Raw genomic sequence first — 22197 nt, 5'->3', positions numbered from 1 at the left:
ATTAGGAAACATTTAGGTTTTGGCTCAGGTAGTTTTCTGCTGGATTAGTAAATAAATCTCTTCCCTGGAGTTACCAGGGGTGCTGGTGGCAGGCACAGGGCAAGCAGGGAAGTCCATTGCTGGGCACAGAAGTGGTGGGGGAGGCATCGCTTGGCAGTGGTGAGCTGCTGCATCACTGTATCTCATGAAACCCTGGAGCTCAAGCTACTGGTCCAGAGAGCTCCTAATTTGTAGTTGTGCTTCTCAACTTACATTTTTCCTTCCTTTAGTAGGTGTTACTCAGAATGGGCTTCATCTTCCCTAAGTGAGGTGTGCATGATGTGGAAGACTACACCTAGACTCTCTTCCAGTTCAGTGAAGAATAGCATCGCTTACCATGATTTCTCCAGGCCGTTTTAGACTTCTCCCTTCATTGAGATTTTTGCCCTTGTAGTGAATGCTGTTTTCCATTCGCTATACAGATAGATGACTATTGCACATTCAGGTTTATACTCGGAGAAATTAATCTCATGCTTCACATTTGTTATGATTACTCTTGGCTTCTCTGTGTTGGTGTTGCCTGAGTTGCCTTATCTGTACAGTGGCGGTAGTTAACACACACATTCTACAAAGAGTTTTGTGTTTAGCATAATGTTTGTTTTCTTTGAATTTGCGGACAGATTTCCATGCTTGTGAATATCGGTCTTGTTAAAGTATGTCTGTTATTTTTTATTAGTTTTTATCCATCTGTGATTTCCTGCTGCCCCCTTAAAATATCCTCTGATTTGAGAGCTTGGTGTGGTCTTAGAAGGATAGCTTAGGCGTGCTTCTGGAGCTGTATTCACCAAAGACAGCGTCAATTAGTCTAATTAGCTTATCTTTGCTTTGTAGGCTTCAGCCACTCTGTAGCCTTGAGTGGCCCTTGAGCGTCCACCCAAATGATGGAGGAATGCAAGGTTGTCTCTACTGCAGAGCAGTCTCCCCCTGTGAAATTCCTAAGGGGCTTTCTGCACCCTCGCTACAGCAGTTTTAGAAATTAGCAAGCAGAAAAAACAACGGAAGCAGATCCAAATGTCCGGCAGCATACAGTTGGTTGAAAGACTCGTCTCAGAAATATTACTTAAAATAACTAGCCCGGCACTATCACCAAAGCGAAGCAAGTGCTAGATTGCTTTAGGACATCAGGCATCGTTAGGCAGGTGATTGAAAAATGTAGTTAATGCCCATGGCTTTTGGAGAAGAGTCTGAAAAAAAGTCTGTTCTGTTCTTTGACCATGCAGGTGGACTTAAGGGGGAGATTTAACTGAGCTGTCTACTCAAAATAGGAGTTGGTAGAAAGCAGGTTTCTCATTTCTCAATGGCCTGTGTTAGTCATGGTTTTCTAGGTGAGATAACAGACTACTTTGCTCTTGGAAGCAGCATTCTAGGTTGAAAAGCACGTCTAAAGTAAACTTTGCTTCCTTGATTCAGGAATAAAGGCTTTTCCGCTCAGCCTTGCCTCCATGAGTAGCTGTGACGACAGGGGAGCTTTGGCAAGATGGCGCAGCGGAGCCCGGGTCTCACCTTTGGTTCCTGCAGCAGCTCCCGTGCGAGTCGCAGGCGCTTTTCTGTGATTCCGCTCGCGTTGAAACGCGTTGTGACAGCGCTCGGTCACCATGCTTCCCCCTGCTGCCGTAACCCTAAGGAACAGCAAAATGCCAAGTACTGCCTGCGTTTGAGCACTTTTGTCTGCTTTGCCCATAGCTTGTATTTAGCAATGAATATTCCCATTATAATCCAGCTGCTTCCAGATGGCCTTTTACCCGCCCGCAAGTTCCCCTCAGCTGGCAGGGGTGATGCCAGGCACCTCCTGGATGACCTGGTAATGAGCGGTACAGTGGCTCTAGTTGGTCTGCTTCAGCTCAGCCGCGGCTGTGGATCTCATACTATATGAAAAGAGGTTTTGAGTGATCATTGCTGTCCTGGTGAAATTTTGAACTTGCGTATTTAGTAATGGGAAACTGCTGTTAACTGTAGTTATTTGGAAGGAAGAATTAATGATTCTGTTCATTCCTTTTTTTAAAAAAACTTTCCTATTGCAAGTGTTTTGTTTCTTTTTCTTTCTTTCTCTCTCTCTCTTTTTTTTTTTTTTTTTTAACAGGAAACTATTGTGTTATAGAGTTATGTATGCTCTATTGGGACTTGCAATGGCCATTTCAAATTTGGCGGAGAGAGAGGACCCCTTAGGTTTTGGGCCAAACTTAATTTGTTTTTCCAGTTCAGAAGGAAACTTCAGGATAGAGACCACACAACCTGACTGTGCACACTGCTTTTGTGTATGGAGATGCTAAATACCCGAAAATGCAGGGTTTCCATAGGCGGAGTTTCTTTTGTATTCACAGGCTGGGGAGCCTCGAATTCCAGAGGCATTACATGAGCAGTTTTAATGAATTAGTGTCTGGTTTTCCTGCAGCAGATGTGACAAGCAGCTTTATAAGCTGCTTCCCATCGATCGCTGTTTTCCAGCTCTTTTGTGTCTTTCTTTTGCTTAGAGAAAAGCAACGAAGAGCTTGGTTTCTACAGTAACTGCTGCCTACATTCTTGCCTGCAGGCCAATTTCTTTCTCAGTTCCTGCAGCCTGTGCAGGGCTACTGTATTGAATTTCTTTACTTTCTCTTCCCCCCCCCCCCCCCACAATCTTGCTGTTTTAAATATTTTACCCTGTAAGAAAAGAGCAGAGTGCAGTGGGAATTCATGATTTTGATATATGTATTTCTAATTAACTAGAGCCCATTTGCAGTACTCTAGCTTTTTTTGCTTTCTGATCAATACCAATATTTCTAGGTTTGGTAGTTAAAGAAGATTAAGTGACTGACAGCTAGAGCAAGAACCTTTGAAAATTTAGCATAGCGCTTTTGTTAATGCTTATTCTGTAGTGTAATAGTATGGGGGAGGGGGTGGGAGTGACATTAAATTGTTAATAGAATCAATTGCTTTTGCAGTAAAATGTGTTGTAGTTGCACAGTTTAAGCACATGTCTTTTTTGGTCTTGACTTTTAAACGTCCTTTCTGAGAGAAACTGGTAACGTGGGGTTAAGTGTCCATTGCTTCTGGTAATTTTACCTCTTTGAGTGTGAAAGAAGAATTAAACACCCATTTCAAACCAGAGCATGTGTTTATTACTTGGTCTGTATTTGATGTTTGGAGCTCGGGCATATTCTCATCACCGTCCGTAATCTCACGGCATCAGATCGTCTTTTGGCACTGACAAGCTCGTTCCAGATCCTTCTGCACATGGGTTAGCACCGTTCCTGTAATGACTACCAGCAGCTCTACAACCTTCTTACGCACTTGCTGAAACATGAGTGGGGAAATGTCTAACAGATCTCTTGCAAGAGAGTCACTCATGCTTCCGACCTTTTACTCCGTAAAAATTGTAAAAATAAAACTAAGTGCTAGTTTGCCTGCTAGTTTAAAAATCTGTTTTTTGTTGTTATCGTTTTTGCCTTCCCTCCTTGCGCTCTTGGAGGATGAGGTGATTACAGAGGACGTGTTTCGCAGCTGTCCATCCGTAGCCAACAGAAATTGGTAGCGAGGGATGCCGAGAACGAAGGGAAACAGGCCTGAGGTCAGGAGTCACTGCCCCTTTTTAAAGGGCGGTTGCTTTGAGAATAACTTTAGAAACATCCTGAGTAGTAATAGCCAAACTTAATTGACTGTAAATTTGTGGCAAACTAGCAAAGTCAAGACTTGGTTTAAAACAGTAGAGGCAGGGAGGAGGATGACTCCGTTCTAATAGCGTGTGGGTGCAGGTACTTGTAGGAAGCAATGCTGCCTCCCTGCTGGGGCAGTTTCTCACATTGAAAGCCTTAAAAACTTCCTTTTTAAAAGGTAGTAGAGGAGTTGAGCTTTCTGTTCTTCTAGTTTAAATTCTGGAAGTATGTTTATTTTGATTTTTCTTTTTTCCTAAGAATCGATGGGAAAAAATATGTACTGCTACCACCCATTACCAACCATGTAGAAAGCTTTATAAATGTAACGTGTAACAATTCCTAAAGCTAAAACTTCCAGCTGGCACATATGCCTGTACCTCGTGTAGATGGAAAAGCAGCTATCTTAAAGTGCCCATCAAGAAAGTTCTCTACTTAGGAAAAGAAGAAAACAGTTCATGTGATTACTATTGTAATATCCTGCATCTCCTATTTTCAGAGTATCCATTATAAATTTTTCTGTAGTCTTAGCATTTTTCTTATGGTTGAATTATGGATAGCTTTCTACAGAAAGACTTTTTTTAAATTGGTAATTCTGAGAAAAGACTTTGTAAAGTGATCTCTGAACAGTTATTTCTGTTCAAGACTCAAGGCAATGCTTACTATAAAAATCTGCATAGATATTTTTCAAATAACTTATATTTTATTAGTAATCATTTAATGCTGAGAGTTTACCAGAGGCTACTCGATATTGTGGCTCTTTGAATAGTGTTATAAATCTACCTTCAGTGTTAGTATGAAACTCCTTTTTTTTTTTTCTTTTTTCTTTTTTTTCCTTTCCTTTCCTTTTTTTTTTTTTTTTTTTTTTTTTTTTTTTTTTTAACAGTGAGGTAATAATAATAAAGATTATCTTAAAATTTTGATTCTGCTGTGAGGCAATTTAATTCATCTTTGTAATAGATGTCATTTTCGTTGATGCAGTTTAGGTCTAAAGATGATGATCCTCTTCTGGAAACATATTGCAGTATTGACTTACAGCTCAATTAAACCCAAGCCAAAGTCTTTGAAATAAAGTGTGGAAGTGAATAATTTAGTATGCGTATTCTTAGTGTTGAATAATCAGAAACCTTTTGGTGTACAGTTCGGAAGCTGCTCAAGCTAGACAGTGCAACTACGTTTCCTGCAGCAAAGAGTAGGCCGAGCGCAGGAGCCACTTTCACCTTTGTGAGGGAATCACTGCTCTGCTCCAAGGTAACAGAAGCTGCTGCTTTCAGCTATCTCCAAGAGGGTGGGGTTGCATCTCTTCTCACCCGTTTCATAGTATTTTTGTGATTGTCATTTTGATCTGTGAGGGGAAGCAGCTCTTCTAAGACACCCCTTTCCTCAGCCTGTAATAGCACAATACATAGACTATACAAACACTAAATAATTTACATGTAATTGTAGTTTTTTTTTTCCTGAGTTTTTTCTCCAGAGTATTTATAACTGTTTTTATAAGGAGTCATCTTTTAGTCCTTACTTATTTACAAATCTGTCTGAAGTTTCTCAGCTTGCAGAGCTGGGATCCCTGCCATTGCTCCATGGGGACCTGGGATAGGAGACCCAGGTACCTGTAGCAATTTGCAGAGGATACCCAAGTCCTAAACAAGAATTAAGCAGGAAAGAGAAATTAAAAGAAGGGATGAAAGCCATCTATAAAATATTATAAATAAATAAATAAATAAATTTATATGTAAATATAAAAATTTGGAGTAGTTATGGAAGGCCCGTTTCCATGGGAGGGAGGCCATATCTTTAGGTACAGTGATTTCTGTGATTTCTTAGGTCACTAATCAAATAGAGTTGGAGAAGGGGGTGTGATTAGCATCATGGTTGTCTGCTATGCTGTCAAAGAAAACCAAAGTTGGAAAAAGGCTGTCTCATGGTACAGGTGTTGTTAGTAACCTTAATTTCTATTTGAGATGAACGCTTGCATTCAAGGTATTTGAAGCCAAAAGTTGACAAGAAAACAACCTCCAAAAGTCCGACGTGGTGGTTCTTTTGCGCTATCTTTTTAATGTGAAAAGCCGAAGCGTTCCCAGGCTTTCAGTAAACCTAGAGAAGTTTCAAAGCTGTTATCTTGTTATGCTTTTGGGCTGGTTTGAAACATGGGGGAATCTGTGGAGTTACTGGTGCTGAAATGTCCTGTGAAAAGACCCGAACTGCAGAGTTGCGTCTGCCGTGACTTAGGGACGTCTCAGTATCGAACCCCTCAAACCTATTTCAATCTAAAATATGGAGGTTCTGATTTGAGAAATGTCAGAGGGCAACTTGTGTCCAGTCTTCTGTCATAGTTTTTGAAGAACAGTTAAAATGGAATAATTCAAGGGATACTGAAGCACTGGCTTTCGTAGTGAGGCTTGGGTGGAGGGAACGGATTTGTTATTTTCATGTTTTTGCTCCTCAGATTGAGAGAGGACTGAATTCCTGGTTTTCAGTCAGTTGATACTTTCATCTAGCAGAATTGCAGGTGTGTAGTTAACTTTCCCCTGCAGTACAGACAGAACTGCTAGAAGGAAAGACAGCAAATATTAGAAATATCAGTGTGACAAATGCAACCAGATTTTGCACATTTTCCCACAGGATTGTTACCTGGCACCTTACAAAATTGCAAAAATTATTACAAAAATAATAAATGGAAATCGGGGCATTCGCACGTTCTGACCAGACGGTGCTCTGTAAGGATAATGTGCCTTTCGCAGAACTGCTACTCTTTTCTTTAAGTGGTAGTAGTGCGTAGGCAGGCAGGTCTCCAGAGAGATAGCAATAGTTCATGTTTCTTGGGAATAGCTTGAAATTATTGATGCTTCTTGTCTGTTTTTCCCCTCTCATCTTTTCCAGTAGTTAACCCAGAATTAACTTCTGTGAAAGAAAAAGTAGGATCTTGAGTTGCATTTTAATTGTCACTTCTGCTGCAGTTTCTTAGCTTGTACGCTGTTTGTCCTCCTTTTTTTCACGCTCTGTAGAAAACACAGAAGTACTCTTCATAATAAACATACGAAATAATTTAATTAGTGGTGCTGTGAGTATTTGTTCCCAAAATGCCTAAAACGATGTTGGTATATCAGTTTAATAGTACTATGTGTTTTCATCACTTTGATGCCCAACAGACGCGCTTTTCATCATGCAACTCTGCATCCAGATGTTCTGTAAACCTCTCTTAGAAATCTGTTTGCTCAGTCTTGGGGGTTCTGTTTGGTTTCTTATCTTGAATGCTGTCTTTTTGGTTGAGCAGAGGAGGTGTGGAGTCACGGATTTCGCTATCTTTTTTTTTTTTTTTTTTTTGAAAATGAGTTGTATGGATGTGTGCAGCTATTGCAGCTGTCCTGTGGTCGTTCATCATAACACTATTGCAAGCACTTTCAACGGTGAATAAAGTCAGTCTCAGGCTGCCGTAGGTTGACGGTGTGAGCAGGCCTCTGCTTTTTGTGTAGCTCATTGTATGACTCTAAGCAGTTAACGAATGTGCCCAGCGCCGCTTGATGATGATCAAACTCAAACGTGTTCCTCAGTTTGATTTGTGGAAATTGTGTAATAGGTTTGTATTGGTGCAATTCATTCAGCAAATCTGTTGGTTCATTTCCCCCACCCCACCCCTCGAATCCCTTGATGGATGCAGTCTTTCAGCAATGTGGAAATTGGGGTGTTTGCATGTTCTGACCAGACAGTGCTCTGTAAGGATAACGTGCCTTCCAACAGCTCCCTCTTTTCAAGCTCAGTCCATGAAACCACATAAACTAACAGTATTGCCTGGCTTTTTTTTTTTTTTTTTTCTCAGTTATTATACATACCTATACAGAAGGATATTGGTGTACTTGTAGCATACACATTTTCTGTGCTTTTATAGTTCTGGTCCTCATGTTGAAGGCGGGAAGCTCACCACGTGCCTGTCGTAGGACCCTGCAGGCTAGGCAAGACATAGACGCTCCTTTGCCGGTGAGGCTAAAGTTTTATCAGGCTTTTTCTGCATTGCTCTTAAGTTGCAGTAAGTTTTGTGTGGAAGGTATGAAGTTGAATTTGCAGGTTTGGAATAGTGTCATACAATACGTAGAGCAGAGTGTCCTGAAACCTAAGCTCATCTCCATCAGATGAGTGTTACCGCTCAGTTCCTCACAGGGATTTGTATGTGCTTTTTGTGATTAGACTTTCTGCAAAAAAAGAAGTCTTTGGCTACCCTCGCCTTTGCATGTGCTTCAGGAGCAGTGTTGTTGTTATGGGTGATAACCTCAAACATTGAGAAGACACTTGCTTTTTATTAGCAAGATGGCTGAGACCTCTTTCATTCGTTGCTGGAGCAATATAGAGAAAAAAAATACTTCCTACAAGGGGGAAGGAATGAAGTGAGCTGTTGCTGAAGATTAAAAACACTCAGAAATTGGTCTATTTAACTTTCCTGCTGAAGTGCATGTGCTGTTTTCTGGCGTGGATTCTGTTCCTAATTTAGTGCTTTGAGCGTGTCTCAGAAATAGGTCGCCTGTTAAATTCGGACGTAGTCTGTACTGAGAAGGAAGACTGAGAGCGGAAGGGAAGGTCATGGCTGCTGCTTTTTCTTTTTTCTCCATCTTGAGCTTGTAGGAAAAAAAAAAATAATAATCACCAAAATGTGCAGTATGTGTGCCTGGCAAGAAACACAGCGCAAACCACAGGCTGCCACAATTGCGTGTTTAAAAAACACACTTAGCTTAATTTTAAGAAGGAAAAAAAAATGCAAGAGTCTTCATGTTTTTAGGGCTACTCTACAGTTGCGTGTTCCTTCCGATTCTTGCCTCACTTAAAATATATTAATTCAGAGCAGTGATCACTTTTGTTTACACCGCATATCTCGCGCTTACAGCTAAATTTATTCTTGTCCCTGTTCCAGAGTGCCATTGTTGTCTTGCTTTATAAAACTAGATCTGCCTGAAAGAATCACTTTTAACAATATTTTCCAAGATTTGGCTCTAGGTAGCATGCCATTGGCAAGGCTTTGCTCATCATGTGGAAGAGGCATGTAAATGTAACTGTGGGTTTAGTACCAGTGGAGTCTAGCAGCTTAATTAAGAAAGAGGAGGTAGTAAAGTTACCTGAACTGTATTTTTATAGATGCTTTTGTTGAGAGAAAGTTAAGTTCCTTTGCTCAAGCTATTTACTGAGACGGTATAAATAGCCTGTTCTGTATAATTAGGTTGACTTCTAAATGCTTGTATACAATGATGGGAAAAGGGAAATGTTTGAAGGTGCATTAATTCTATGTTGCAAACTTAAAAAAAAAAATCTGCACATTACTTACTTAATATTCAGATTATCATCAATCTTTAAATTTAATGGGGGAAGTGTAGAAACTGGTTATTTATAAAGACAGGCATTTTATTGGATGCTGACTGTTAAAACTAGAATATATCCGAATGCAGTACTACAACAGCAATATACCCTGTAAATGCTAATAATTAGGACTGATAAGTGTTTAACTAAATGAATATTTTAAGAAGGGACAAAAAGAGAAGGGGAGGGGGAATCCTTTTAGTTAGACCAGTATGTGATACTGTGTAGGCCTCAGAACTGCAGACAATTATGTTTCTGATTAATTTTGATACTGGGGTACACTAGTTCGTTTGCAAAAGCTGTTCTTTGTTACTAAGCAATGACCTTGTGTCATCTTTTAGGGATAGTTGCAAGACCAGGATGAACCGCAGGGAATTTTGAGACGGTGCATGAAGTATAAACTACACTTGTTTCAAATAAGTACAAGTTGGTTTATATTTCTGTTCCAAATTTTAAAATCACTTATTTGGAGATCTTTGGTCATATCAATTTTTCTGTATGATATGTAAAATGCAGGTCTGTGCAGCTGATTACCTAAGATACCAGAGCTTTTTATTTTTAAAGGAGGCTAGGTGACGTGTGCAAGTCATGCAGAAATGGCTGCTTTCGGTAAACAAGTCATTTATATATATTCCTTTTTTTTTTTTTTCAGCTGTACTTTCAGGTTTCCCAGCACAAACATCAAGATAACGTTCACAGCTCTGTCCAATGAGAAGAGAGAGAAACAGGAGGCTCCAGCGTCACCGGTGAAGCCTGTGCAACCCCAGATCTCACCCTTAACAATAAACATTCCAGACAACATGGCTCACCTGATCAGCCCTCTCCCTTCTCCCACAGGAACGATCAGGTATTTCAGCGCTGCCTGTTGGGTACAGCGCAACATCTGACTACAGAATGAATCAATTTCAAGTGTTTTGCTCATATATCAACATTTAAGTTGGAGCTCAGAGGAACCACCCTTGGAGAAAATTACTGGTCTTCTACCTAGTGAGATAGTTACGTGAACAACCTTTAATATTCAGATTGAATTTGTTAAAAGTGTAACAAATCCTGTTTGCTCAGGATTCTGACTCCTAGAACTTCAAAGGAAGGTAAATTTTTCTTGAATTCCAGATACTTTAGAAAGTCTTAAAAAAAAAAAAAAAACAAAACAAAAAAACCCCCACTTTTTAATGCTTATGGGAATACTTTGAATGAGGTAAATATAAATTGTACTGTTTTGAAGTATTTTGATATCCACTGTATCCTTAAGTTCATCAACAGAAACCAATATTATTATTAGCAATTATTAGTCATTACAATGGAAAACAAAACGATCTCTTACACCAAAAGGGATTTGTTATTGATTAGTCATTGCTGGAAGTAAATGGAAGTTTTATTGAAAATTATTAAATGTAATACAAGAAGTTCAGTATAGGGAAAACTTTTGCAGGGGAAGTTAATTTGGGTTTGTGACTTGCTATCCTGGTTTATGTTGTAATTGAAGCTGTCATCTGCCTTTCTTTTGGGGGGATCAAAATCACTTAAACATAAGCTAGCTGTTCTCACAACTCATAAACTCAGAAACTATTTGACTGAAATTTTTTTAAAATTTTATGTAAAGGCACTGAAAGTTATGTTTCAAAAACTACATACAGACTTTTAAAAGTTTTGTTCCTCTCTCTCACATCCTGTATCTTCACTTGAGTGAAACACTGATCATATGCTTGGGTTCTTTTTTAATGTATTTTTTTTTAATGAAATTTGAATATAAGGATAATTGACTTTCTTCATGGTTGTCAAGGTCTTGATCTCAATACTGTTTAATGAGATCTACATAAACGGTGGAAATAGAAAAGAGATCTAGCCTTGTCTGTATAACAGGTTTGCTTTCTTACTTAAATTCAGGGGAAACATATTTTGCCCAAGAAATGACAGAGCAGCTCATAGTGTTTCAGATAATATCATGTATATCACCACAGTCTTTGCCTCACTATGAATTTTGTAATTCTCTTCAGGGCTTTCATGCACCTGTTGAGCCATAGTTTATTACAAAAAGAAAAAAAAAGATGACAGTTTTGAATCTATTTTGAGAGCAAAGCTTGACAGTTTCTCTTCAAATCATCCTGTTTTGCAGAAGACTTGTAAACTTGCTTTTATTACACCGTATGTGTCGCTTTGTCAATATATGCTAAAGTGAGCTCAGTAGGATGTTGTCAGTTGATATGTGAAAACATAGAAGAGCGGTGACCTATATTAAAAAAAAAATACACAGTTTTGGCGCTAATCAAGGATTCTTCCATGCAACACTTCAGAAAGCGAATGTTTCTTGTATGGTATATCATTAGTAAGAAATCATGGGTGTGGTATTTCTGGTGATGTGAAACTTGAGTTCAGGGTGGGTTTTCTGTTGTTGTTTTATGTTTTTATTATATGTGTGTATACACACATAAATATATGTGTGTGTGCTTTTATATATATATTTATGTATATATATATATATATTTATGTATATATATATATATATATAAAAAACCCCAACAATGAAAATTATATAAAAATACACACACACACTCACACTCTTTAACTTTGCAAGAACATATCCAGGCCAGGGAGCAAGCAAAATTTGGCAGATTTAAATTTCTTAAAGCTTTATTATATAAAGCAGAGTAACATTCTCTAGCTTTATTTTAATATCTACTGACTTTTTAAACCATAAGTGCAAGTGATTGAAAGATTGTCTCCAGAGATAAAGATCAGAGGGCACAGCAGGCTTCACTGCTTTCATTTTTTTTTGGGGGGGGGGAGGGATTGCTGAAGAAGGAGTTGAAGCTGGTTACATTATAAATTGCTGAGAGATGCAGGTCCTTACAGAGAACTGCCAAAGCTTTTTGGACAAGGGGGCAGACCTCAGGCACTGACTGCCCCTTTCCTGTTGACAAAATGGAAACTGTAGAAGAAAGCCATCTTTGTTCAGCTGTAGGTCGTGTGGACTCTAGAAGGCAGGGCGGCAACTATTAGAAAAATGTTGCAGTCTGAACTTAATGTAATTTTAGCTTTGTTTTTATGTAATGGGTTGCAAAACACCAGGTATCATAATCCACAGCTTTTGCTTGTTTGGGAGTAACTTTTACTGTGTAACCATGTATCCCAGTATCTACTCTGTTGACTTAATATTGGGTAAAATTAGATGAGTCAATGCTAATGCGTCGTGTTTATAGGTATGTCTGATTTTTATAGTTACAAATGTATGTGTCTGTATATGCACACACATGCAAGTGCTTGAAATTGTGTAGTTTTATATTTAAATAGGAAAACTTTTTCTCACGTCTTATAATGTTACTTTTTCTCAAACATGCAAACACACCCAAGGATAGATTATCTTTCTTGAGCAGGCTGAATCTAAGCATATGGCGAAATTTCATGCAAGATCTGTTTCTTGTTTTAATTGAGTATCTTAAAATTTGTGGTGGCTTAAGTAGTTAAAATGGACTTTCCTGTTGGCAAATTCTGTACAAATGCAATGCAACCTAGTAGATCAGTTAGTCCTTTTCCCTTCGAGGAGGAATGTCCGAGTCTCATTTGACAGGTTTCTTCCTCTAGTGATTTTAATTCCTGTGGATGAGTTAGAATTGCTTTGAAAATGGGATTTATAATAGAAATGGTGACAGATACTTAACTGCAGTCCAGAAGCTCTAGTAGTGGGCTTTTCCACAAAAAAGAACTTTTTGATTACATATAATGTGGTGATATACTGTATAACAAAATAGTAGGATCTTCTTTTTATGCTCTACAGTGCTGCAAATTCCTGCCCGTCTAGCCCCCGTGGTGCAGGCTCTTCAGGGTACAAAATGAGTCGTGTAATACCATCTGACCTACATTTAATGGCTGACAATTCACAGTCAGAAAACGACAAGGAAGCATCGGGTGGAGATAGCCCAAAGGTAAATGTCGTTTGGAATCAAAATCCTAAATAAAATCTAAAGCGGATGTAATACCTTGGAATTTTGTTTGTCAAACTGTCTGCACGAAGGCATTGTTTGGCATCAAAGACTTTAAAAATAAGATAGAGGGTTCTGTGATTAGATGCGGCATTTCTTTTGCTATTTTCCCCCTTTTGGGCATGGTCTGTATTCATTTGTAGTAATACAGTTGTTTATAGAGATTTGAAAATTAACATTCTTTAATGTTTGTTTCTGCAGATGTTATGATTATCTTGCATTCTGCTAATCAGAAGAGCTAAATTTTATCAGCCACTTCATCTGTTTCAAGATTTTGAGTGTCCATAGTGCCAAATTAACTGGTTTTGTAACTTTAATGTACAAAAGGGTGTGTATATCTTTGAAGTTTATTGATGCAGACTTTTTTTTTCCCCCCCTTGTATAGGATGACTCTAAGCCACCTTACTCCTATGCACAGTTAATAGTACAAGCAATTACAATGGCACCTGATAAGCAGCTTACACTAAATGGAATTTATACGCACATAACTAAAAATTATCCGTACTACAGGACAGCAGACAAAGGCTGGCAGGTAAATTTGATATCTAGCATGTTTTTTTTTAGTTGTTAGTAATGCTGGTGGCTATAAAGGGTCGTTGACAATATGTGAAACACACAAGTTTATTTTGTGTTTTAGCCTAGCAGCCCCTCTTAAATATAAATTGTCATATGAGTGTGTCATTAACATTTGTGTGTTTTTTTTTCCTGATTATAAGATCTCCAACAGAGTAGAGAATTTAAATTATTCTGTACCTGAAACATTCCTTTATTCATAAAATGATGTTCTCTAAACCTCTAGCAGGGATACAGGCAGACTTTTGTGGAAGAAAAGCACAACTAGTACTGTGGATTTGAATACATATATTCTGTCTAGGAATGTAGTTGTGTTCTGTGAGTTACAACTGCGTGCATATGTGTATTCTCATCTTGAGGTAAAATTTAAGATATAAAATGTTACAAGTTCCAATTTATTTGAAAATGGTGGTCTTGACAATGCAGTTCAGAGAAGGAGCGAGCATTTGTTACCCTTGTTACCTTGTGCTCTTTAAGTGCCCTTTTTCTGAGTGCGCAACGTTGGCTATTTGTGAACTTGCTCATTTTTCTGCTGAGTTGGACCAAACCTCAAATTCTGGAAAACATTAATTTCTGCTTTCTTTTTATTTTGAAAGAGACCAACTTCAGTGTTTGCTGGGATGACTAACTGAGCGCGAATCAGTCTGGCACACTCTTTCCGGGCGCGTGTTAAAGGCTCAGTGCCTTTGCTGCTGTTTTTAGGCTCCGCAAAGGACAGGAGAGGGCAGTTAGCAGCAGGCCTGGCTGCTTTTCGCGGCGTTCAGACTGCACTGTCCATCATGATGTATCAGTTTCACTGGGTTGCTGCTCGGTACAGTCAGGCTCCACAGCAGAGGCATGCCCTGAAGTTATTTTCAGGGAAGTAAAATCTGGAGAGCCTGGGGGGAGGGGAAGAGGGAGGAAGTGTTAGTGCTCTGCTCTCTATACGAGTAGAAGACCAAAGAATATAGGCCTCCTTGGTAGAGGAGGAGATCTTCAATATTAATCGCGCACTTATTTGTCTTAGGGCCTATATGAAAGTTGAATCACTCTTACAACCATTCCAAGGTTGGCTGGGAAGGTCACTTTTATTAAGTTTTTGCCAATGATTTAGCTAGTTTAGGGACCTGGCTCTAGTATTTAGGAAGTGGCTAGTAGTCTGAATTGCCCCCTTCCCCCTTTCACATGCAAGCAATGCAGAAACCTGGCTGCGGTCATACCAACAGATCTCTTTTATCAGTAGGAACAAGTTTTCAAAATGTTTGTGTGCTTTTTGTTTACTGTCGTGAAATATCTTAAATATCTGCACGTATAATGCTCCTTTACATAAGCATCATGTAACCAAATATATGCACATGGTTTAACACATAGTTCACAAATTGATCCTTAGATCAGGGTTAGATATTTAGGTGGTAGACACAGGTACACATTATGTCCCGGAATAATTAGCATCTATTCGTAAAAGCAATTGCAAAGGTGAAAATCAGATGCTGTTCACTCACTGGTCATACAAAGTAGTGCTTCACTGCTAACAGGCCTCACTAGCTGTGCTAGCTTCTAGGGATCAGGTATTAGATTACAGTTAGGGTAACTTACACGATTGATGCTTTAAATAGTACTTGAGACTACATATGTGCATTATTCAAAGCATACAGTATGAATATATACACAGTACCCAAATCCTGTACCTCCCTAAGTAGTACTGAGGTGTTTATATCCTTTGTTATGCAAAAGTCTGATTTTGTAGAGGATGTGACTCCTCTTGGTGGACTTATTTGAGCAGGCGCTTTTGCATTTACGCTTTTATTCTAGCATATGGAGGAATAAATACAATTCATAAACATGTTCTTGGCATCTTTCTAGTTCTGTTTTGCTTTTTGGCAGGGAAAATCATTTCTGGTTTCATCAGTTTGCATTTAGGAAACCATACATGGTTATCATTGCTTTTAAGTTTTCCAAACTTGCCATCAAGGTCATGAACTCGGATGTTTAAAAAACTGGCCTTGTAAAAAGGAATCATGTTTTGCTTTTGCTATTTTTGAAGACTTTCTGTTAATATAAAGCTTTTTCTCTACTTCTCTTCCCCTCCCTCCTCACCAGCAATTTCAATGTATATACTTAAACTTACTTTCTTCTGGTTCAGTGATAACACTCAGAAAGATTTTGGATTTATGCATTTGGAAAAAAAGGATGTGCACAAAGCCAAGCATAGGTACAGCAACTTGCTTTAGAGTGCTGGTGGTTTTCTGCATCTCTGCCAAAGAGTTTTGTGTGTTACAGCAAAACGAGGATAAAGTGAAGCGCAAGCTAGAGCAGAGTAGGAAGGTCTCACTGAAGAGCTGTATTAGGACCTGCTGCCATATATTGTTTTTCTAGACGCACTAAATCCTCAGTGTCTTTGAGACAGGCTGGACCGTGGGTGAATCCTGACAGTCCAGCTGCATTTGGAACTCCTGTAATTTCACCTTTTCTTCATGTATTATGGAGCTGTAACAGAGGATTATTGTGCAAAGTTGCAATCAGAATATGCTGTCTTTTAGTAGTCCTCTCGGAACGATCTGACGTTTTCTTTGACACCTGGGGAAGGGTGGTATTACAAGGACTGCTAATTCTTCAGTTTTTACACTGCTTTATGCTCAAATATGGGTAGTGTTCTAACAGATTGTTGCAATCACCATGTTTCTCGCTAGAGAATTAAACGGGACTCCTGTTACTACCGTGTTAGCATACTGTTGTTTAATTGCTGGGAAAGACTGGAAAAATGCAAGAGGCTTTTCTTGGGGTTTATGGCACTGCCTTTGTAGTGCTCGAGCCCTGTTGCATTAAGGAATGAAAAGAGCTGAACCCCGAGTCTCCTACGGCACAAACTGCTGTGGTAGGCCACATTCTGACTTGAAAAAGTTATATGAATTCTACATATTTTTTTATGTTCCATAGAATTCAATACGTCACAATCTCTCTCTGAATCGTTATTTCATCAAAGTACCGCGTTCCCAGGAAGAACCAGGCAAAGGCTCATTCTGGAGGATAGACCCTGCCTCTGAAAGCAAATTAATAGAGCAGGCTTTTAGGAAAAGGCGGCCTAGGGGAGTACCTTGCTTTAGAACCCCTCTGGGACCACTCTCTTCTAGGTAAGGAAAAACAGATGAACACAAAGACTATGGCTGTTGTTTAATCTCCAGGCTGATACAGACTTGATAGTTTTGGGTACAGTTGCAAGTTTAGTCGTGTAATTTCGTCCAGGCTTGGTATTTGAATTCTGTATGATTAACAAGGAGGCTGCCCCATACGCTAGGCTTGTTTTTATTGCTTGAGTTTTGTGTTAATGAACTGACTCAATTTGCATAAGTAATTGTCCAAATGTTAACGTAAGCAAGGCTTGCTCTACCTTTCTTTTTTTCTTTCCCCCCAGAATTAATTATTTTAGTTTCTAACTGCCATCTACTGCATTTTAAAACAGTTTTCAAAGAATGTTACCAAATATCAGCTACCTCTTTATTAAACTTAGAAATGACAAGTATGTATTTTGCTTGATAATGTTTAAGCGGTATTTGCGATGGGGAAATAACATAGGCTTTAATTGTTCACCATGTAGAGTTATAGCCTTCCTGCTGGTGCAGATTTGTTTTTGACTTGCCCTTTAGGCTGCGATTTGCTCATCATTCTTCCCCACCAGAAGAAACGTTTGTAATGTTTCACAGATTGCTTAGACAGTCTCCCCAAGAAAGCATCCATCCCGTTAACTGGAGCTGAAGTTTGCTTTTAAACTCGGTTCTTGGGCAACAGAAATTGTATCGATGAGTACAGCTGCACTTGCCAGAAGGCAAAGGTGCCCCCCTGCGGGCAGCGCGTGGGACGGGCGCTTTAGAGCAAGGTCACTCTTCTTTCACAGTGCGGGAGTTAACACGTATCAGCTGCTGCTTTTCTTTTCAAATGCAGAAGTGCCCCAGCCTCTCCTAATCACTCAGGAGTGTTGTCCGCACACTCCAGTGGAGTCCAGACCCCTGAGAGCCTGTCCAGGGAAGGATCTCCAGTCCCAATGGAGCCTGAGCCTAGTGCTATCCAGCCAAAACTAGCAGTCATACAAGAAGCACGATTTGCACAGAGTGCCCCAGGTGAGAAGTCCCGGAAGAAGCATTCAAGGGTTGGAGGTGGGAGAGGGCTAATATGGTGAAGGTACCAAGACTTCATGCGTACACCAAAACGCCTGTAAATACTTAACATTTAGCACAAAACATTGAGAAACACGGAACCATGCCCAGTAAATAGTGTCTGCGGACATGCAGGTTTTATTATCTACGTGTTTGCTACAAAGCAGAGACTGTACTTCTGTCCTGGGTAGGACTGTGTGGTCTTGTAACGGTTGTCACTTCCTTTGGAAATGGACTCTTTTGGGTTTAGAAAAAACAAATTAACATTAGGGCATGTGTTACAGGAGTAAGCAAATGTCTTGTTTAACAGGAGTATGTATTGTTTCATCCTTTCCAAGCTGGGAATGAAAAGAATTGAAAGGCTAAAGGGGGAAAGAATGAATCTGTATGGGAATGAAAAGAATTGAAAGGCTGAAGGGGGAAAGAATGAATCTGTATGAGAAGAATTTTCCTAAGTGGGGAAGAGGGGCTAATGGGAAAGGGAATTCTTTGTTTGCTCGCTTTAGCTGTTTCTTTTTTTTTTTTTTTCCCATCCATTTTCTGGTGATATTCCCCAAAGAATTGTAGGGACCATCTCGATTTCCAGAGTTTTCTGCAGCAAAGATAAACAGGGTCAGCAGTGGTGATGACCAGGCTTTCCTGGCCTTGGAAGCCGCAAGGTGGACCATGGCATGCTCCATGCATCCAGGCTCCACCAAACACCTGAAGCACACCTTAGTTTTCATCTGCGAAAAGGAGTTTTGCAGGGGGGCAGTGGCATACAGGTGTTACTGTGCTAATACAGCATTTATTGTAAAAATGTGGCAGTGAATAGCTGTGCATCCTAATCTTTATTGTCCAGCTTTATCTTTGGGGCCATTGAGGCATTAGTCAAGGAGGTTGTTAATCCTCTGAGGCTTTAGTGTTAAGCTTGAAAGAATGACTATCTTCACAGAAATCATTTGAATTGGTAGTCTAATCTTAATCATTTTCTTGATAGGATCACCTCTATCTAGCCAACCAGTTTTAATTACTGTACAACGGCAGCTACCACAAACTATCAAACCCGTCACCTACACTGTTGCAACTCCTGTGACGACGACAACATCCCAGCAGCCTGTAGTTCAGACAGTTCATGTTGTTCACCAGATACCAGCTGTGTCTGTCACAAACGTGACTGGATTAGCACCAGCAAACACTTACACTGTAGCTGGACAGGCGGTAGTCACGCAAGCTGCAATGGTAACCCAGCCCAAGGTAGAACCTCAAGAGAATGGAGACCACAAGGAAGTAAAAGGTGAGAGCATGTGGGGTGTGCTGTTTCGGTTGCTCTGTATACCCAAGGATTAGTGTTCAAAAGGTGCTTCAAGATGAACAGTTGAAATGCTTGACTAAACTGAAGATTCTGGGTAGTTTCTAAGGTTTTTGCATCATAAATTCTCAGATATGTTGAGGCTAGTAATAAGGCAGAATACTTGTTTCATTGAAGATCTGATTTGATTAAAATCAAGTGGTTTTTGGTTTTTAACACTTTCTTTTTTGAACAGTGTTTTATCTTCTGTTTTTTCAGTTAAAGTGGAGCCTATACCTGCTATTAGTCATGCTGCAATAGGAGCTGCTAGCCGTATCATTCAGACATCTCAGCCCACACCCTTACAGACAGTTACTATAGTGCAACAGGCACCTCTAGGTCAACACCAGCTACCAATAAAAACTGTAACGCAGAATGGAACGCACATAGTACCTATCACCACTGCGATACAAGGACAAGGCAACGCTGGTGCGTATTGTATCAAAACGTTCTCTTGCTTTGTAAGTGTTAAAACTTCCCCAAGTGGGCAGTACTGAATGCTTTTGAATTCTATTCTGGGTCTTTTTTAGTTAAACTATCTGAGTTGTACCAAAAAAAAAAAAAAAAAAAAAAGGATCACAACCTTATAAGAGCTCATTTCCTCCCTCTTGGTAAGAACTCATATTTGTTTTCATTGTGGATTACCCGAACAGTTGTTTATTCTCTTTGGGGTCATTATAGGTATGCACTTAGTGATGACAACGCATCCTCCCTTCTCAGTAAACCCAGAATAAAAACAAGTTTTAAAAGAATTAGTTGTGAAACAGCGCAGTTAAAATGGCAACTGCTCCCCAGATGATTTGGTCAAGAACTGGCCAAAAGGAAAGCAAGACGGAACTTGGCTTGTGGGCTGGCTATTGGGGCTGGTGTTTTATTTCCACTGTTTTTACTGAAACTGTAGCAAAGCAAGATGCTAAAATTGATGGGCGTTCTGTGAGATTTTGAGATGGTTCTTGTCTGTCTGAACACCGTCTTTCCCTCCTGAGACTCGGCAGTCTGAGTGGGTGGCAGTACAGACTCCAGCACAACTTGCACAGATGCACTTAGTTCTGGTTTGCAGGTGAATATAATTTGTTTCAACAGTTTCACTTTGAGGTAATGTTATCTGATACTGCAGTAACTTTCTTCCTCATAAAAGAGGTTTGTGGGCATAGTTTTAGGCTATTAAGTCAATTTATTAGGTATATTTCTGCTTTAAAGTCTTACTGATGGAGCAAATGATGTTGCTTTGTTTCCTTTTTGCTGTTTTTCCATCTATAACATTGTTTTTTCCTACTGAAGTTTGGTACTTACAGGTCATTGTTCTGCTTCCACTTCATTTCCAGCTTCAGTAAAGCAAAATCAGTTGGCATCAGATTTCATAAGTGCTTTCCTTGTCAGAAGGTGATGTATGAATTGGGAACTGAATCATGTGAAATACACCAAAAATTATATTTTAAAAGTAAACCATGCATTATTTTTCTTTGTTTAAAAAAAATGCATTATTTTTCTTTGTTGTTGACTCAAAAAACTGGATGGACATCGATGTGTTTCCCTCATTAGGAAAGCCTAACAGCTGTTAGGCTTTTTTAAGAAATCGGACTCTGTGTGGAGAAATACAATTCTAGTGCTTCTGACTATCCCAGCGTGTGTGCTGGGGCACTTGCAGTCGTGGGGGGTTTCACGCTGAGGTTCCTGGGCTTGAATATCTTGTGAGATGTTTGCATCCTGCGTGCATTCCCATTCTTGGTCTCTGTGCCGCAGTAATTCCTAAAGCAGCAAGAAAGCAGGTAATTCTTAAGCGAAACATCTAAAGTGGGAACTAGGCCTACAAAAATGCACCAATTTGTATGTGTGTTTGTATAAATCTGTGCTCACGCGCACACACATCGGTGTTTACATGCATGCACATTTTGTACATGTGCATATAACTGTGTTTGGGGAAAGCAGCTTTGTGCTGTCTGAAAGCTGAGAGATCCAAGCTCCTGCTCTTGTAACATTTTATGCTGGTAGCTGGAAGGTGCTTTCAGGGCTGACCCTCAGCAACACAGTTTGCCAGGGATTTTTGTTATCTGTCAGTCTACTGGAAAACAGTGAAACCCAGAGAAAATTCAAGTCTTGTATTGCAGAATAAAATTATATAAGCAGATATGCTTTATTCTGGCTTTCAGTGTAGATTTCAAACATCATTGTTTCTTCTGTTACTTGCTCTAGCACTTCTGCGTGGCAGCCAGCAAGGCTTGCTCTGCTGACCAGACCCCGCAGTGCATACTGCAGCAGTGTTTGAGGATGAAAGGTTGATCCATAGAATATACTGCTTTGTGTAAGGATAACTAATATAGAAATGTAATGTAGAAACAAAGCAGCAACAAGTAGATGGTGGTCCCTTGTGGGACCCTGCACTCAGTATTACTTGTTCTTTTAGCATGTTTTTATTTAAACAACAATAAACCTGCAGTAGCTTATTTTATTCAGAAGTAACTTTTTCCATGACTATTCCCTTTCTAATAGGGGAATGACTGTTTAGAAATAGAAGAGCAAATTAGTTTACAGCTGCAGTGCAGCTTTCTGTATTAGCTAAACATTTTGGGATGTGTTTGTCCTGTTGGTAAATATTGGGTACAAGAGAGTTTGGTTACACACAGTGGTGATGTTCCAGGCATTCTCTCCTGTAGCCTACCAAGAAGAAATTCAACAGGTTTAGCAAATCAGACTTCCTTGGGCATCTCGTGTTTAAGCTGCGCTAGCATGGATTCTACGATTGTCTTGGCAAAACTGCGATGCTGAGAAGGGAGCTTGTATGTAAGAGAGCAGTGGGTTTCTTGTTCAGATAAAACTTCATGAAATGCAACAAATACGTATTTCCCATTACTTGCAAAAAGGTGGATAGTCTATTTATTAAAGCTAGGGCCAGTACTGAGAAGCAGACTACCACAGAGAGAGGAAGAGCCTTTGGATGTCTCAGGAGGCAGAAAGGACTGTACTCCCCCTTAGTGTTGACTGCTGCGTTACCTTACCTCTTCTGTGGGGTTAGACTGAAATCTGATAGAGCGTGGTGTGAGCGCAGTACACTTCTGTTGGTCTAACGTAGTTCAGTTTTGCATTTGAAGCAGATTAAATAGGCTGTTTCTTAACAGTTCTAGTTAAAACACTGCTTTTCCTTACATTGTTGCGCTACATGCATCATCTCTGTAAGA

At 39.6% G+C, this 22197-nt stretch overlaps 1 protein-coding gene across 3 annotated transcripts in view; it reads left to right on the top strand.

Moving 5' to 3' along the window:
- FOXK2 (forkhead box K2) overlaps positions 1 to 22197 on the top strand; it is a 46664-nt gene that overhangs the window by 22442 nt on the left and 2025 nt on the right. Inside the window, exons 2-9 of one of the 3 annotated variants that reach the window (XR_009960305.1) lie at positions 9661 to 9855; positions 12784 to 12931; positions 13374 to 13520; positions 16478 to 16671; positions 17480 to 17655; positions 18671 to 18967; positions 19241 to 20081; positions 20317 to 21484. Coding sequence is in view for 2 of the 3 variants with exons in the window: in XM_062591573.1 (XP_062447557.1) it covers positions 9661 to 9855; positions 12784 to 12931; positions 13374 to 13520; positions 16478 to 16671; positions 17480 to 17655; positions 18671 to 18967; positions 19241 to 19518 (1435 nt within the window). In the remaining variant the exon portion in view is untranslated. Of the gene's footprint in view, positions 1 to 9660; positions 9856 to 12783; positions 12932 to 13373; positions 13521 to 16477; positions 16672 to 17479; positions 17656 to 18670; positions 18968 to 19240; positions 21485 to 22197 lie in introns of those variants that run through there. The other 2 variants (XM_062591574.1, XM_062591573.1) reach the window with 2 other exon arrangements.

The sequence above is a fragment of the Rhea pennata genome, chromosome 19, assembly GCF_028389875.1.
Source record: "Rhea pennata isolate bPtePen1 chromosome 19, bPtePen1.pri, whole genome shotgun sequence".
In the NCBI taxonomy this organism is placed as follows: domain Eukaryota; kingdom Metazoa; phylum Chordata; class Aves; order Rheiformes; family Rheidae; genus Rhea; species Rhea pennata.
The sequence above is the reverse complement of the archived record's forward strand: the minus strand, read 5'-3'. Positions and strand labels throughout refer to the sequence as shown.